Below are 13,839 nucleotides of genomic sequence, written 5' to 3'. Positions count from 1 at the left end.
ACTTCCCTGACTTCCTTGGCTGGGTAGAGCTCTCTCCTCTGCTCCGTGTGGGACAAAAGGCCCCTGGAGAACTGCTGGCTTAGGCTGAGGAACCCCCAAGGGCAGTTTGTTCAGAGACAGACCCCAAGAGATGAGCTTCTGCAGTGCATACACCCACATCTGCACAGTATGGCCTCACACTGTCCTCTCTCAGCACAGGGATCTGCAATCCACCTCCTACCCAACAGGTAAGGGCGCTCCCCATCTGTCCCCACCCACTCCGGATCTGAGACGGTGAGGGGAGCATCCCATGGGGGCTGGGAGCAGCCAGCCCCTTCCTTCCCCGTGTGCTGACAGGTTTTTCCTGCCCTCCCAGCCCTTGGGACACTGCTCTCACGTCTCAGAACTCTGCTCACCTCTTGACTTCTGAAACGTTGTTAATCCTTGCAGCTTCCAGAAGAGCATCCTCTGAAATGCAGACAGAAGGGAGGAGGGAGTTAGCAGGGAGAACACACATGGACACCCTAATCTGGAATGTGCAGGGGCTGCTGCTGCTGCTCAGAGCTCTCACTGACCACCCCAGTGAGCAAGAGCCCAGTCCTGCCAGCAGGTTATCTAAAAGCTCCCCGCTGCCTTGGTGACTGACGGCAGCCCCCACCACACACCCTGAGAACAGCAGCAGGCATCCCAGGGCAGTGGGCACTGTCACCCCACGGTGTCAGCCTCAGCTAGAGGTTCCCAGACACCACAGAAGTGTTCCTACAGAGTCAGAATGACACCCCCTGGCTAGAGAAGGGAAGAGCAGCATCCAGCTCTGGGAGATGGGATAAGGGACGGGTTGGGAGGGACCTAAAATGCTTATCTCATTTCACCTCTCTGCCATGAGAAGGGACTCTTTCCACCAGACCACACTGCTCCCAGCCTTGTCCATGAACACTTCCAAGGGATGGGGCAGCCACAGCTTCTCTGGGCAACCTGTGCCAGGGTCTCACCAAACCTCACAGGCAAGAATTTCTTCCCAATATTCCATCTAAGCCTGCCCTCAGGGTTAGAAGAAACCAGTCAGTGGGAAACCATTCCCCCTTATCCTGTCTCTCCAGACCCATGTCCAAAGTCTCTCCCTAGCTCTCTTGGAGCCCCTTTACGCACTAAAGCATTAAGGATAACCCTTCCCAGGTTACAGCCAGCAGGCAGGTTCCATCCCCAAGGAGGGACCCCACATCCCCTCCCAAAGGGCAGGAGACTCTCCAAAGGGACTCTCTGTGCAGCATCCCACGCCTCCCGCCCTGGGGCCGGCCCCAGCAGCGATAGTCACCCTTGGACAGGCGGTCCCGCAGGTAGCAGTAAGCCAGCGCAGCGATGAGGGCAGGCAGCCCTGCTCCCGGGGAGCAGCTCCCAGCTCCACTCTGACGCCCGCCGGGGTCTCCCGCATGACAGCAGCGCTGCTCTGCGCCCGAGGGCCATGGCGCCGGCTCTCTGAGGGATGCCATGCGGCTGGACGATGTTGCTGGCACAAGGCAGCCATTGCTGGCCGGGCGGGTGGCAGGTGGCCGGGGTGTCTGCAGTGCGGCCAGGCCTGGAACAGGCAGCCCTGGCCTCTCCGCTGCGGTGCTGCCCTTTAGGCCTGGCCCATTACCTAAGGGAGAGCCCCCGGGCACCGGGCCCATTGGCAAAGTGGGGCCTGGCGGGGCAGGCACCGGAGAGCCCCCGGGCACCGGGCCCATTGGCAAAGTGGGGCCTGGCGGGGCAGGCACCGGAGAGCCCCCGGGCACCGGGCCCATTGGCAAAGTGGGGCCTGGCGGGGCAGGCACCGGAGAGCCCCCGGGCACCGGCCCCGCTACCGGGGGTTCGCCCCCCAGGCTCCCCTGTCGCCCCCTGCAGGCAGCGGTCCGCCATGACAGCCTCGCGCCTGAGGTCGGAGCGAGCCCACGGCGCCCCCTGGCGGCCAATACCGGGAGGAGCCGCAGCCGGGCGCCCCCGGCCCCCTCAGTCCCGGCCGCCGCCGCAGTCCCGTAGGTCGCACGTGACGGCGACCACCATGGCCGCGCTCGGAGGAGCCGCGCCAGCCCCTGCGGCAGCGGCCACAGCGCCAGAGACGCCAGCATAGCTCCCTCGCTCCTCCCGCTGCGCCACTCGCACCTTACCCCCCCCCCGTCGCTGAGGCCGGTGGACAAGATGGCGGCTTGCCGGCCGGCGAAGCTTGATGAAGAGGGCGGCGCAAGGCGTGCCGGGAGATGTAGTCCCCACCACGCCCTGCGGCGCGCTTATCCGCCGCGGCGGACTACAACCCCCAGGAGGCGCCGCGGCGCGGCCTTCCCGGGGCATGCCGGGAAGCTGGCGTCTGCTGCGGGACACGCAGGGGAGTAGTGGCGGGCGGGCTCCGGCAGGGGGCGCAGCGCGGGTCGGGGCAGGGCGCTCGGGCGCGTGCCTGTGTGACGCAGTGGGGTCGCGCGCGCGGGGGCGGGCACGGACGGACGGACGGACGGACGGACGGACAGACGCCAAACACACATGGGCACTCACATGGACACTCGTGCACACGCGTTTATTCACACACGGGGCGCACACAAACACGTGCACTGGCGCGCACGCACAGGGGCGTTTCTGCATGCACAAACGCAGTGCCACACCTGCGCACACCTGCAGGCACGCGTGCTCTCCTGTGTACGCATCCCCTGGGCAGCGGGGCACACGCGTGTGCAGCGCTTGTACCCCCAGGAAGGCTTCATGTGGTGCTATGAATGAATCCTGGGCATCTGCTGCGGGCTGGGCTCAGCGCAGATGCCTCTGGGGGACGCCTGTGTGGGTACATCTGTGTGTGAGTGCCTTCCCGCCCAGGATTTGCCACCAGCAATTCCCATTCTACCCATTTCCTCCTGTTTCACCCCAATTCCCTCAATTTCCCATTATCCCAGCAGCTGTTTGCCCAGTTGGCCGTCCCACCATCACTCCAGCGCTTCTACGGGGTCTGACAAACTCCTGGATTAAACAGAGCTGGTAAGAAGATGCATTTTAGGGATTTGATAAAAAAAATAATTAGAAGGCTTGGTTTTATTGCCTGAATTACTGATTCCTGCATTTAGCTCTGCACACTCCAAATACTGATTTCTGCATCTGCTCCTTGCAGATGTGGGATGGTTGAGCAGGAATAAGGATTGGAACCCAGGGATCTGAGAAAGAACCAGGAATGTGGGAGAGGAAGGTGTCAGAAATGGGCATTTCTGCACCCTGACTGGGGCCAGCAGGACTGGGAGTTGTTACAGAAAGCCCACTGCTCCCAGTTCCCCAGTCCACTTCCCCTAGCTCCATCAGCTCAGTGCTCCCACTTCCCCAGCCCAGCTCCATTAGCTCAGTGCTCCTAGTTTCCCAACTCCTTTAGCCCAGTGCTGGTAGTTCCCCAGCCTAGTTCTTACTGCCAGATCAGCCCACAGCTCCCCGTTCCCCAGCCCAGCTTCCCCACACTGAGTGTTTGCTGCCCTTGCTCAGTTGCTCAGTCCAGTTCTTCCAGCTCTGATAGCCCAGTTCCCCCGGGTACCCAGCCCAGTCTCTCCAGCTCCTCCCACCATGCTCTCCAGCTCAGCTCAACAGCTTCTCCAGCCCAGCTCCCCCACTTCTCCCTGCTGCAACAGCCCAGTTCTCTAGCACAGTTTCCCCAGCCCAGCTCCCCCATTCCCCCAGCCTGTCCTCCCTATGCCATGCCTTCCATGCCATCTGTGTTCCAGACTAGGAATGGCATGTGGTGCCACATGGCTGGACTTGCTGGGAATGTGGGTGCTCCTGCTTCCAGTGGCAGGAGTGCTGGGGCTGGGAAGGGCTATAGTATGATGGCTTTCACCTTTCTGCTTCCCTGGATACAGGGAAAGGCCAGGCTTTCATAGCAGAGCTGGCAGAAAGGGCAAGGAGAGAAGGATGAGGGGAGAGGGTCCCCCTGCACCAGCCACAGCACCCAACCATCTACTGTGGGTGTCCACTTCCAGTGGGATAGGATGCCAGGGATTCCCTTGGCTCCTTTTCCCAGGTGAGGATGCTGGGAGCAGTGCTGTGGCATAGTGAGCCCTGTGGTGCCAGGTTCTTGTCTTCTCACAGGTGCTGAGCATGGTGACATCTCTGTGCTCTCCTATCCCTCCGGCTATGGCATCCCTGGGAAGGGCCTCATCCTGGATAAGGAACTCGGTCCCACATTCCTGGCTTTGCTTTGCCAGTCTAGGCACATGCCACACTGCTCTGTCATCATGCACACAGTTATTCACGAGAGCTGGAAGAGCGTTCCTCGGTGCTCCCAAATGGAAAGAAAGAAATCCTGAGTCGGCAGCATTTTCAGAGCTGGATGGGAGCCACAGCCTGAGCTTTTCCAAAAATAACACATCCCAGTCAGCACTGCCAATGGCAGCATGCCCACCTGCTCCTGGCCACGGCACCGTGGGGATGCCAGGCAAGGCCCAGCACTGGCACAAAGGATGGATAATGCACGGGCACAGGGCACGGGCTCACAGCTGGCAGTGTCACATCAGGGTGACACACAACCCACAGAGGGGCCTCTGTCCTGCACTCGTGTCCTCTCCTACCCCGACTGCAATCATGGAATCGTTTGGGTTGGAAAAGCTCGCTGGGACCATTGAGTCCAAGCACTCCCCCTGGACTGCCAAGGCCACCACTAACCCATGTCCTGGAGTGTCACATCTGTCCTTTTAAACCCCTCGGAGATGGGGACTCCACCAGTGCCAGGGCCGGAAAATCCTTTCAGTGAAGAAAGCTTCCCATATCCAACCTAAACCTTCCCTGGCACACAGTGCAGGTGTCCCTGCAAGTGCCACAACTCTGCACGCGTGTCCTGCAGCTGCTCCCGGTATCCCGCCGGTCCAGGCTGCTCCCCTCTCCCACAGCCTGCCCTTCCTCCCAGTCAGAGCTCTCGCTTCCCGCTGCTCTTCCCGGTTGCAGCTCCGACCTTCCCGTTTTCCCCCGGCTCCTCCCGGTAACCCCACCCCCACCGACATCCCCCAACTCCTCCCTCCCGGCGCTCCCGTTCCCCCCATTTTCCCTCAGGTCTCCCCCGCTCCCGCCCCCGGCGCTTCCCGGCGCTTCCCGGCCCCGCCCCGGGCCCGCCCCTGCCGGTCCCATCGCGCCCCGCGCCCCGCAATGCCGCCCTAGGGGCTGGCGGCACCGGCACCGGCGGGCTGCGGCGCTCCGGGGCCATGTCGGGTGACGACGGCGGCATGTCGAGTCGCGACAGCGTGCAGATCCCCGACGACCGGGACTTCGGGGCGTTCCGGGCGCAGTGCGAGTCGGAGCAGGGCTGGAGCCTCACCTACAGCAAGGGCGGGGTGGGCGTCTGGGTGCAGCTGCTGGAGCCCGAGCGCGCCCTCCACAAGATCAAGGTGAGATCTCCCGCCCGGCACACCCTGGTGCACGGTGAGACATCCCCATCCACCCTGGGCACCCCCAGTCCGCGGTGAGACCCCCCCACCCGCCCGGCATCCCCCCGGTACCGGGGTACCCAGCAGCAAAAGGGGGGCACGGGGACCTGAGGGCAGCAGGGACCCTGGGGGAGATGCTGCACCCTGGGCTTGGGGGGAGGGAGGGGAACCCCACAGTGAACGGGCTGAGTGGGAGTTCGGGGGCTTAACCACCAGTCAGGGGTGAGGGGGAATCCCAGGGAATCGTGGGGTCCCTCAGGTGATGCAGCATCTTGGGGCGAGGGGGCTCTAGGCCGAGCTGGACCCTGATGGCAGCAGGGACGCCGGGACAGGTGGGGTTAACTGGCACAGCAGGACAAATGGGCAGTCTGGGGACGCCAGGACAAACACAACTCCAGCAGGGCTGAGCTAGGGACAAGCAGGCACCGCTGAGGACTGTGCAGGGACACTGGGGACAAACAGGAATCCCCAGGGTGTGTGGGGCCGTAGGTCCTGGGTGCTGCTTTCTCCCTGCTTCACCCATTGGGAATGTCCCTCCCATGCTTGCTGCACATCAGGGCTTGGCTTGGGGATTCTCTGGAGTCTGCAGCCACTGGCCTGCCATCACTGGGGTTGTCCCCCTTGCCCAGAGCTCCCTATGTCCCCACTGCATTTCCCCGTGGGTCCCTTCCCTCTTGGTGCCAGTGTGCTGGCACAGGCAGGTACACTCTTATCCTGGCAAAGCAGGGACACCGGCAATCAACAGACAACTTGAGACAGGAGCAGCGTAAGGATGGGGTTACAATTGAGTCTCTGGCAGGTGTCCCTGTCCCTGGTGGCACCTTCATTAAGCTATCCTGGTATAGTGGGTGGCATCATCCTTGCCGTGGTGTCGAGCCCGGGTGGTGACGATGGCAGTGGCAGCAATGACGACGCGGCCTGCTCACACACTGCTCTGCAGCAGCTGGCACTGGCCCTGCTGGGGAAACCTGTCCCTGGGGCACTGGCAGTGGCTGTGCCCGGCTCCTGCCTGGAACCACTGGGTTGCTTCCACTATAGTGTGTTGGAGGAGTCTGGGCTGCTGTGACTCAGGAACGGGTCCCTGTTGTGCCCTGGTGGCACCAGTGAGCCCTGGGAAGGGGGATGGTACTCTCTGGGGTATAGGGGGTCACTGGTGCCACCTGCACCCTGCCCCATCCCTGCAGAGGTGGGGACCCATATTGGGTAGGATGCAGAGTGTCCATCCTTGTGGCATCCAGGCACGATGGCACAGGCATAGCTCTGTGTGACAGTGCATCCTGACCCTCCCCTGCACCCCCCCCAAGCTCCTTGTGTCCCCCAGCCCTGCTGCTTGCACTTGGGGGTTGTATCCCAAAGCATCCCCTGGACTGAGGTGGCGCTTGGGTGCGTCCCCTGCCTGTCCCACAATCCCAGTGTGCCACGTTGGCATGGCAGGGACCCAGCCCACTCCAGGATGTCCTGGAACAGCTGCTCCTGCCACCGCACCTGGAGCTGTCTTTGCCTGCGGGGGTCCCTGAGCCAGGTCCTGCCTCTTTTCATGCCCTCCTAGACAAATCCTGCTTGGAAAGGTCCTGCTGGGTGTTCATGTGTTGATGCCATGTGTGTGCCACTGGGTATTGGAGACCCTGTGGGGTAACACTCCTTCTCCCCACCCCGTGGTCCCCAGCAGCAGCCAGGCCCACCATCCCACCCAGGATGAAATGCTCCTGCTGGATTTTGAAGGGAGGGACACGTGGCATTGATGACGTGGCACGGCAAGGTGCAGCCCAGGGGTTTGCCCCTCATGCTGGGGGTCTCTGTGTGGGTGCTGGGCATTCTCTGCAGCTTCCCAAGAGCTGGTTTCCCCCTGAATTCATCCTGGATTCCTCCTGGATTCCTTGCCTAATTATGTGGAACCTGAAGGTCTCGCCCTGCTTTGAGGCTGCCGCCCCCTCCTCCCCGCCCCCCTCCATTAGGGATGCAGCTCCCGTCTAACCTGTTTTCTGGAGTCTGGGAACAAGCTGGTGCCATGGCTGATTTCTCAGTGGGACATTTGGTGGCCTTGGGACTGGCTACAGGTTGGGGAAACCCAGCCAGGACACCCCATCCTACTCGGTGGGGCAGTGAGTTGGTACCTGGGCATCTGGGATCTCCCAGGGATGATGGTTTCCCCTCTAAATGGGCTGTCCAAAGGATGGCCAGGAGCCATCCTGTAGGATGCAGCAGAGGGGGGGTCTGGGGTGTTGGTAAAGCTGCCAGTGAGGATGAGCTTGGGGACTCCCTTGGTGGCTGCAGGCAGGGGTGGTGGGTGTCCCTTTGGATCTGCTGTTGTCCCACAGTCTGGCACCCATTCCTTGTTCCCTCAGGCACAGCATAACCCCAGCCCTGGGGACTTCATGTCTTTCTCCTCCACCTCCTCTTCCTCCTCTTCCTCCTCCTCCTCCTCCTCCTCCTCCTCCTCCTCCTCCTCCTCCTCCTCCTCCTCCTCCTCCTCACCCCATTAGTCAATATTGACTCAAGGCTGGGGCATGTGTTTCCAGGCACTTCCCAGGTGGCACCATCCCCTCTCCTGCTGCGACCCTCCTGGCACCCCCCCAGGATGTGAGTCACCTGCAGGGCACGAGTCCTGCACTACTGGCCTGACCAGCCTTGCTGCTCTGGGAATCGTGCACCTGAGCATGGTGCAGGGGGAGTGGGGCTTCTTCAAGGAAGTCATCCAGGCAGGCCCTCCCCAAACCTGCCCTGCAGTGGTGCCTGTTCCCAGACAAGTTTTTGGGTGAATGGAGGAGCAGGAGATGGGCTCTGTGGAACAGGGATGGGTCTCTGAGATTGAGGATAAGCACAGTGGGGTTGAGAACAGACTCCATGGGGCAGGGATAGATCTGAGCACGGTGGGGGTGGGGCTGGGCTCTGTGGGGCAAGGATGGGATTGAGGGTGAGTACTGTGGGGGAACAGACTCCATGGCTGTGTCCCACCAAGGGGCCATGTGAGGCTGTGCCCCATTGCTGGGTGCTTCTGTGCCTCTTTCCAGGGCTGGGGAGTCTCTAGTACTGTGTGCTGGGGTGACAGGGCCAGCCCTAAATCCTGAACTGCAGGGTCTGGGGGCCGGAGGAGCTGATGCTATCCCTGGGGATAAACAGGAGCCAGTGGCATTCCCAGGGACAGGCTGCTGGCTGCTCTCCCTGCCCCACAGTTGGCTCCAGCACCCTTGATCTCAGCAGATGCATCCCCTCCCTTCACCTTCTCCGTTCTCCTTGTCTCCTCGCCTTCCCTGGATCTGGCTGCCGTAGTGACAGAGCAGCTCCCCACTCTGCACCCCTCAACCCCTACTGTATGATCCATGCTGCCCCAAGGCACCAGGCACAGGCTCCTCTTGGCTCCCCTTGTACAGAGATACCACTCTGGGGAGAGCACATCCACAGTGATGGGGGGCAGGTGGGAAGGAGGGTCCCTGAGTACCCAGGATTCAGCTCCACACTGCCTTGAGGCCCTGTGTGCCTGTGCTACAGGGATGGCTGGGATCCAGGTTGGGATCCAGGTCTTCTTGGAGGAGACTGCATTGATTTTATTTTTTTTTAACATCTGAAAGGAGACACCTCCCCGCCGCCACTTGCTGGGGCTTCCCACAGCTGCCTTCCCACTTGGGGGTCCCCATGGCCTCCTTCTCTCCCAGGGGTCCCCACAGCCACTCTCACGCTTTGGGATCCCCCCTGCCCACCCGGGGGTCCCAATGGCCATCCCCCCACCACGAGGTCCCCACTGCCACCCTGTTGGGGTCCCCACAGCTGAGCTCCTGCCCTGGGGGTCCCTGGCAGGTGTCTGATGGCCCCTGCCTTGCAGTGCAGGATGGAGTGCAGGGACGTGCCGGCGGAGACGCTCTACGACGTGCTCCATGACATCGAGTACCGCAAGAAGTGGGACACCAACGTCATCGAGACCTTCGACATCGGGAGGCTGACCGCCAACTCAGATGTGGGATACTACGCCTGTGAGGAGGGGTCTGGGGGTCTGGGTGCTCCTGGGGAGGGCTCAATCCCTGGGCAGCTACCACTCCACCCTGGGCTGGCATCTGGGGGTTCCATGGTGTGTGGCGTGGAAGGGAGGAGTCTGCATACCAGTTTTGGGGGATTTGGAGGGCAGAAGGGGATCTTGAAAGTGACTGTCTCACTCTGGAACATCCCACCTGGTGCTGTCCCTAGGGAGGTGTCCCAAGCCCCTGAAGAACCGGGACGTGGTCACACTCCGCTCCTGGCTGCCCATAGGCTCTGACTACATCATCATGAACTACTCTGTCAAGCATCCTGTGAGTTTAGCGGGGCACCGGGGGTGCTGTGATGCTGGGCTGGGGCTGGGGCTCACTCAGATCTTGGGGGGATAGGTAGGAGAGTTGAGGGGCTCTGCACAAGCCCTGCTTGTGGCTGGTGCCTCTGTGCCCCCCCTGCCCTGCCAGTGACTTGTGCTCCCTCCCTGGTGCCCCCCACAGAAGTATCCCCCCCGCAAGGACATGGTGCGGGCTGTCTCCATCCAGACAGGCTACCTGATCGAGGGCACGGGAGCCAAGAGCTGCACTATCACCTACCTGGCACAGGTGGACCCCAAAGGTGAGAGAGGGACCCCCAGCTCTGTGCCCTGGGGCTCAGCACCCTCAAGTCCTTCCCTTGTGTCAGTGTGTGCTTGGGGGACCCAGTGGGGTCCTGGTGGAACTCAGGGGGGGCTTAGTGGGGGTCTCATGGGCTCTCAGTGTGGGCTCATTGGGAGTTCAGGGCCTTAATGGGGGCTGTGGGCTCAGTGGGGGCTCAAGAGTAGCTTGGGGGGTTCAGGGTGGGCTGGGGGAAGCTGAATGGGCACTGACTTGGACTTAATGGGGGCTCAGTGGGAGCTCAGCCTGGGCTGGGGGTGGCTCAGTGGGGATTCATTTGGGGGTCTGGCACTCAGGGCAGTGTCAGTAGGGCTTCAGGAAGTCTCAGGTTGAGCTCGGTGGGACTCAGGGTGGGTGCAGGAGGACCTGTGGATATGCTCAAGGTGGGCTTGAAAGGGCTCATCAGCAGGAGCACCTTGGGATGGAGCATGGAGCAATGTCAGGAGGAAACATCTTGGGCCTATTCTCTTCAAATCTTTCATTTTTGTGGCTTGAAGAGGGACCCAAAATGCTGAAATCACTGTTTTTGACCTCTGCAAGAGCGGAGAGCAGTATGGATTGAACCCTGTTCCCTCTCTAACCACATGTGCCCACTGAGAGTGCTGTTGGGGTCACACATGTGGGGGTCCTGGTTTTTAGGCACTGGGGGGATGCTGGGGGTCCCACTCCCAGCTGCCCTCCCTTCTCTCCAGGTTCCTTACCGAAGTGGGTGGTGAATAAATCCTCCCAGTTCCTGGCCCCCAAGGTGAGTCTGTGGCACAGGGGGGGGGCTAATGTGGGGTGAGGGGTCTCCGTGCCCATCTCCCTCTTCCTCCCAGGCGATGAAGAAGATGTACAAGGCATGCCTCAAGTACCCTGAGTGGAAGCAGAAGCATGACCCTCACTTCAAGCCCTGGCTGTTCCCGGAGCAGAGCCGGCTCCCAGCCCTGGCCCTGTCCGAGCTGTCCCTGCAGCACGCGGATTCCCTGGAAAACATCGACGAGAGCTCCCTGGCCGAGAGCAAGGAGGACCGTGGCGAGGGCAGCGACGAGGACAGCCTGACCTGATTCCCCTGGGAGCTCCTCTCCTCGTTCCCCTGGCTAGGACAGCCTGACATGACCCCCACCCTGGGGGCTCCTCTCCCTATCCCCCCACTTCCAACATGGTTTGTGTCTCTATCTCACACACCTGTACACATGCACCCCCACTTTGGGTTTCAGGGGGACCCCCCTCATTGGTGTACCCCTGTCTGGGGACAGCAGGGACATAGTGGGTCCCCCAGGGTGAGAAGTTGGGGGTTGTCTGGTCGCTGAGCCCTTGTGGGACACTGGAGTTGTCCCTATAGGTGGCAAACCCAAAGTGACCTTCAGCTTTTGGGGGGGGCAGAGGAAAAGGGGGGCCCTGTGCCTGCTCCTCAGTCTTGGAGACCCTTCCACTGCACTCCCCCTCTGCCCCCCATTCCTGCTCCCCATCTCTCTATTATGGTCCAACAGAATTGCCTTCATCCCATGGGATCCCCACCCCCAGCAGACAAGTACCAGGGGGTGCTTGGGCACCTGCCTGCACCTCTGGGTGTGCAGAGGGGTTTGGGGGGCTTCTGGCACCTCCTGGCATGCTGGGAAGGAGGGCCTTTGGGGTTTTTTGGCATCTCCAAGCATGTAGAGGGGAAGCTTCTAGGCTCCTGGCACCTCCAGCATGTTGGAGGGGATGTTGGGGTCTTACCTTCAGGCATGTGGGAGGAGTTGAGGGGCTCATGGCACCTCCAGATGTGTTGTGGTGGGCATTTTGGGGGCTCCTGGGATCTCCATTCATGTTGAGGGAGGGTCTTATGGAGTCTCAGCATCTTCAGGTTTGTGTGGGGGAGGTTTTGGGGTAAGTTCACACCTCCAGATGTGCCCAGTATCTCTAGGGGCTCCCAGCATCTTCAGGCACGTTGAAAGGACTTGGGGGAGGCTCCTGGCACCTCCTGGTGTTCTGTGGGTCTCTGAAGGCTCCTGTCCTGTCCCCTGCCTTTCTAGGATGGGGACCCTTTCCAAGCTGGGTGCCTGGACCCTTCCTCCACTGGAATTTGAGGCCTTGACTGGGGGTTTGGGAGCTGGTCTTTGGCCATGCTCCTGCCTCCTCCTTTTCTGGGGGTGCACAGGGACATGGGAGATTTTGTACCTTGTACCAGAGTTGATTATTTAGGAATAAAATAATTGAATCTGGCATGGGAGGGATTTGGCCTCTGTCCCACCTTCGTCCTTTGGTAGCCATCCCTGTCCCCACAGTGCACTCAGACAGGGGGTCCCTGCTCATGGTGGTTCCTGGGGGGACCCTCAGGGGTTGTGGGACCCTCACCTCCAGGGGGGCTCTGGGTGATGGTGATGCCACCAGAGGGTGGCAGAGAAACCCCTAAAATGAATTTACACTGGGCACTGATTAGGCATGAGGCCACACACTCCTTATAGTTGGTTTTCCCACAGCCCCAGCCAAGACAGTACCACCAGCACATTTCCCCCAAAACCTCCTCTGGGAGAGGAGACGTGGGGGGCTGAACTTTGGGGGCACTCTGGGGGAATACATCCTGGCTTCTCCAGGAGGAGAATACTGGGGAACAGAGCTGGCACTGCCTGGATCGTGGAGTCCTGGGATTCTTGTCTCCTCCTGGGGTGCACCCAGGGACAAAGCTGCTTGTGCACCCCATCTCTGCCCTCCCAGTGCTGTGGCACCCCAACACCTCAGCAGGCCCCCACCCTTCTGTGTGCCCCAGCAGGATCTTGGTGAGTGGCATTGTCCAGCATGTGCCATCCTCTGTGCCTGTGTCTCTGTCACCTGTGGGGCTGGGGTGGGCACTAGGGACTTGCTTCCCATTTCTCCTGTTAATTTCCACCTCCTCCCACCCTCCTGCACTGCTCCCAATTAAAAATAGAACCCAATTAAAAAGGAACCTGGCCACCACCCACCTGGCAGGTTGGAAATGGAGCCGAACTGGATACAGGACACACTGCAGCAGCTTGAGCCAGGGGGACACGGAGCAGGACAGGTGATGGGGTAAAGCCCCTCGTGGGGAGGGCTTAGCTCTGTCAGCTCTGGGAGGTACAGCTGGAGACCCAGAGCTGCAGGACCAGAGCTGATGGCTCCAAAGGGAAATGGAATATGCTCTGGAACATGTCTGGTGCCAGGGGTCTGAGAAGAGCTGGGGCACAGGTAGGATATGTGGAGGGGGGCAGTGATCTAAGGGCTGTGCTGGGCACATCCTCAGGGACTGACTGACAGGGGTCATCTGTGAAATGCTGCTGGGAAGGGGTACAAGGCTTCAGCCCTTCAGGGATTAGGCATTGCTGCAGGCCCCTGGGGTCTCAGACAGGACTTTGTTGTGTGACACCCCCGAAGCGGGTAAGGCCATGGCACCCTTATCCTCTGCCAAAGGCTCTGGGAGGGTATCCCCCCAGGTGGATCCGAAGGTCTGGGAGGGTATCCCCCCTGGTGGATCCGAAGGAGAGCAGGGATGTGTGATTGGGTCTGGGGAGCAGGATGGGATAATGTGGGGGATGTGATGGCTCCGGGGAGTGGGGTAGGGAGCGGTGGTGGGCTGATGGAGTAGGGGGGATGCAGGCAGTAAAGGAGCTTTTTGGGGTATTTCATGCTGGCCCCCAGGCCGAGCCCCCCTGAGCAGCAGCACCATGGCTGGGCTGTGGGGCTGAGCCTGGCCCCCTGAGCAGCACCATGGCCGGGCTGTGGGGCTGATCTGGCTCCCCGAGCAGTACCATGGCCGGGCCGTGGGGCTGATCTGGCTCCCCGAGCAGGACCATGGCCAGGCCGTGGGGCTGATCTGGCTCCCCGAGCAGTACCATGGCCGGGCCGTG

The 13,839-nt window shown here is 61.2% G+C and overlaps 2 protein-coding genes across 3 annotated transcripts in view; one reads left to right on the top strand and one right to left on the bottom strand.

Annotated features, from left to right (window-relative positions):
• Positions 1–2,084, bottom strand: part of CLPB (ClpB family mitochondrial disaggregase) — a 72,968-nt gene extending 70,884 nt beyond the window's left edge. Inside the window, exons 1-2 of the mRNA XM_058799882.1 lie at positions 1,295–2,084; positions 396–447 (exon numbers count right to left, since the gene is read on the bottom strand). Coding sequence (XP_058655865.1) covers positions 396–447; positions 1,295–2,084 — 842 coding nt within the window. The remainder of the gene's footprint in view (positions 1–395; positions 448–1,294) is intronic.
• Positions 2,085–5,138: 3,054 nt separating this feature from the next.
• Positions 5,139–12,201, top strand: STARD10 (StAR related lipid transfer domain containing 10). Of its 2 annotated transcripts, none has more exons than XM_058825288.1 (6): positions 5,139–5,354; positions 9,214–9,361; positions 9,573–9,676; positions 9,857–9,974; positions 10,705–10,757; positions 10,831–12,201. In XM_058825288.1, exons 1-6 carry the CDS (start codon positions 5,172–5,174, stop codon positions 11,056–11,058), a joined length of 834 nt encoding a protein of 277 aa, XP_058681271.1. In that variant the 5' UTR covers positions 5,139–5,171; the 3' UTR covers positions 11,059–12,201. The 2 variants fall into 2 exon arrangements, with proteins under 2 accessions (XP_058681271.1, XP_058681272.1); XM_058825289.1 differs by having other exon boundaries at positions 5,320–5,354; positions 9,189–9,361.
• The last annotated feature ends 1,638 nt before the right edge of the window (positions 12,202–13,839 follow it).

The sequence above is a fragment of the Ammospiza caudacuta genome, chromosome 2 (genome assembly GCF_027887145.1).
Source record: "Ammospiza caudacuta isolate bAmmCau1 chromosome 2, bAmmCau1.pri, whole genome shotgun sequence".
NCBI lineage: Eukaryota > Metazoa > Chordata > Aves > Passeriformes > Passerellidae > Ammospiza > Ammospiza caudacuta.
This window is presented reverse-complemented; position numbering and strand designations above follow the sequence as displayed.

Bases quoted from the DNA above. Each gene is read 5' to 3' on its own strand.
- STARD10 (XM_058825288.1), top strand. From the start codon at position 5,172: ATGTCGGGTGACGACGGCGGCATGTCGAGTCGCGACAGCGTGCAGATC. The intron at 9,677-9,856 runs GTGAGTTTAGCG...TGCCCCCCACAG, and splicing joins ACTACTCTGTCAAGCATCCT to AAGTATCCCCCCCGCAAGGA. The intron at 10,758-10,830 runs GTGAGTCTGTGG...TCTTCCTCCCAG, and splicing joins CCCAGTTCCTGGCCCCCAAG to GCGATGAAGAAGATGTACAA.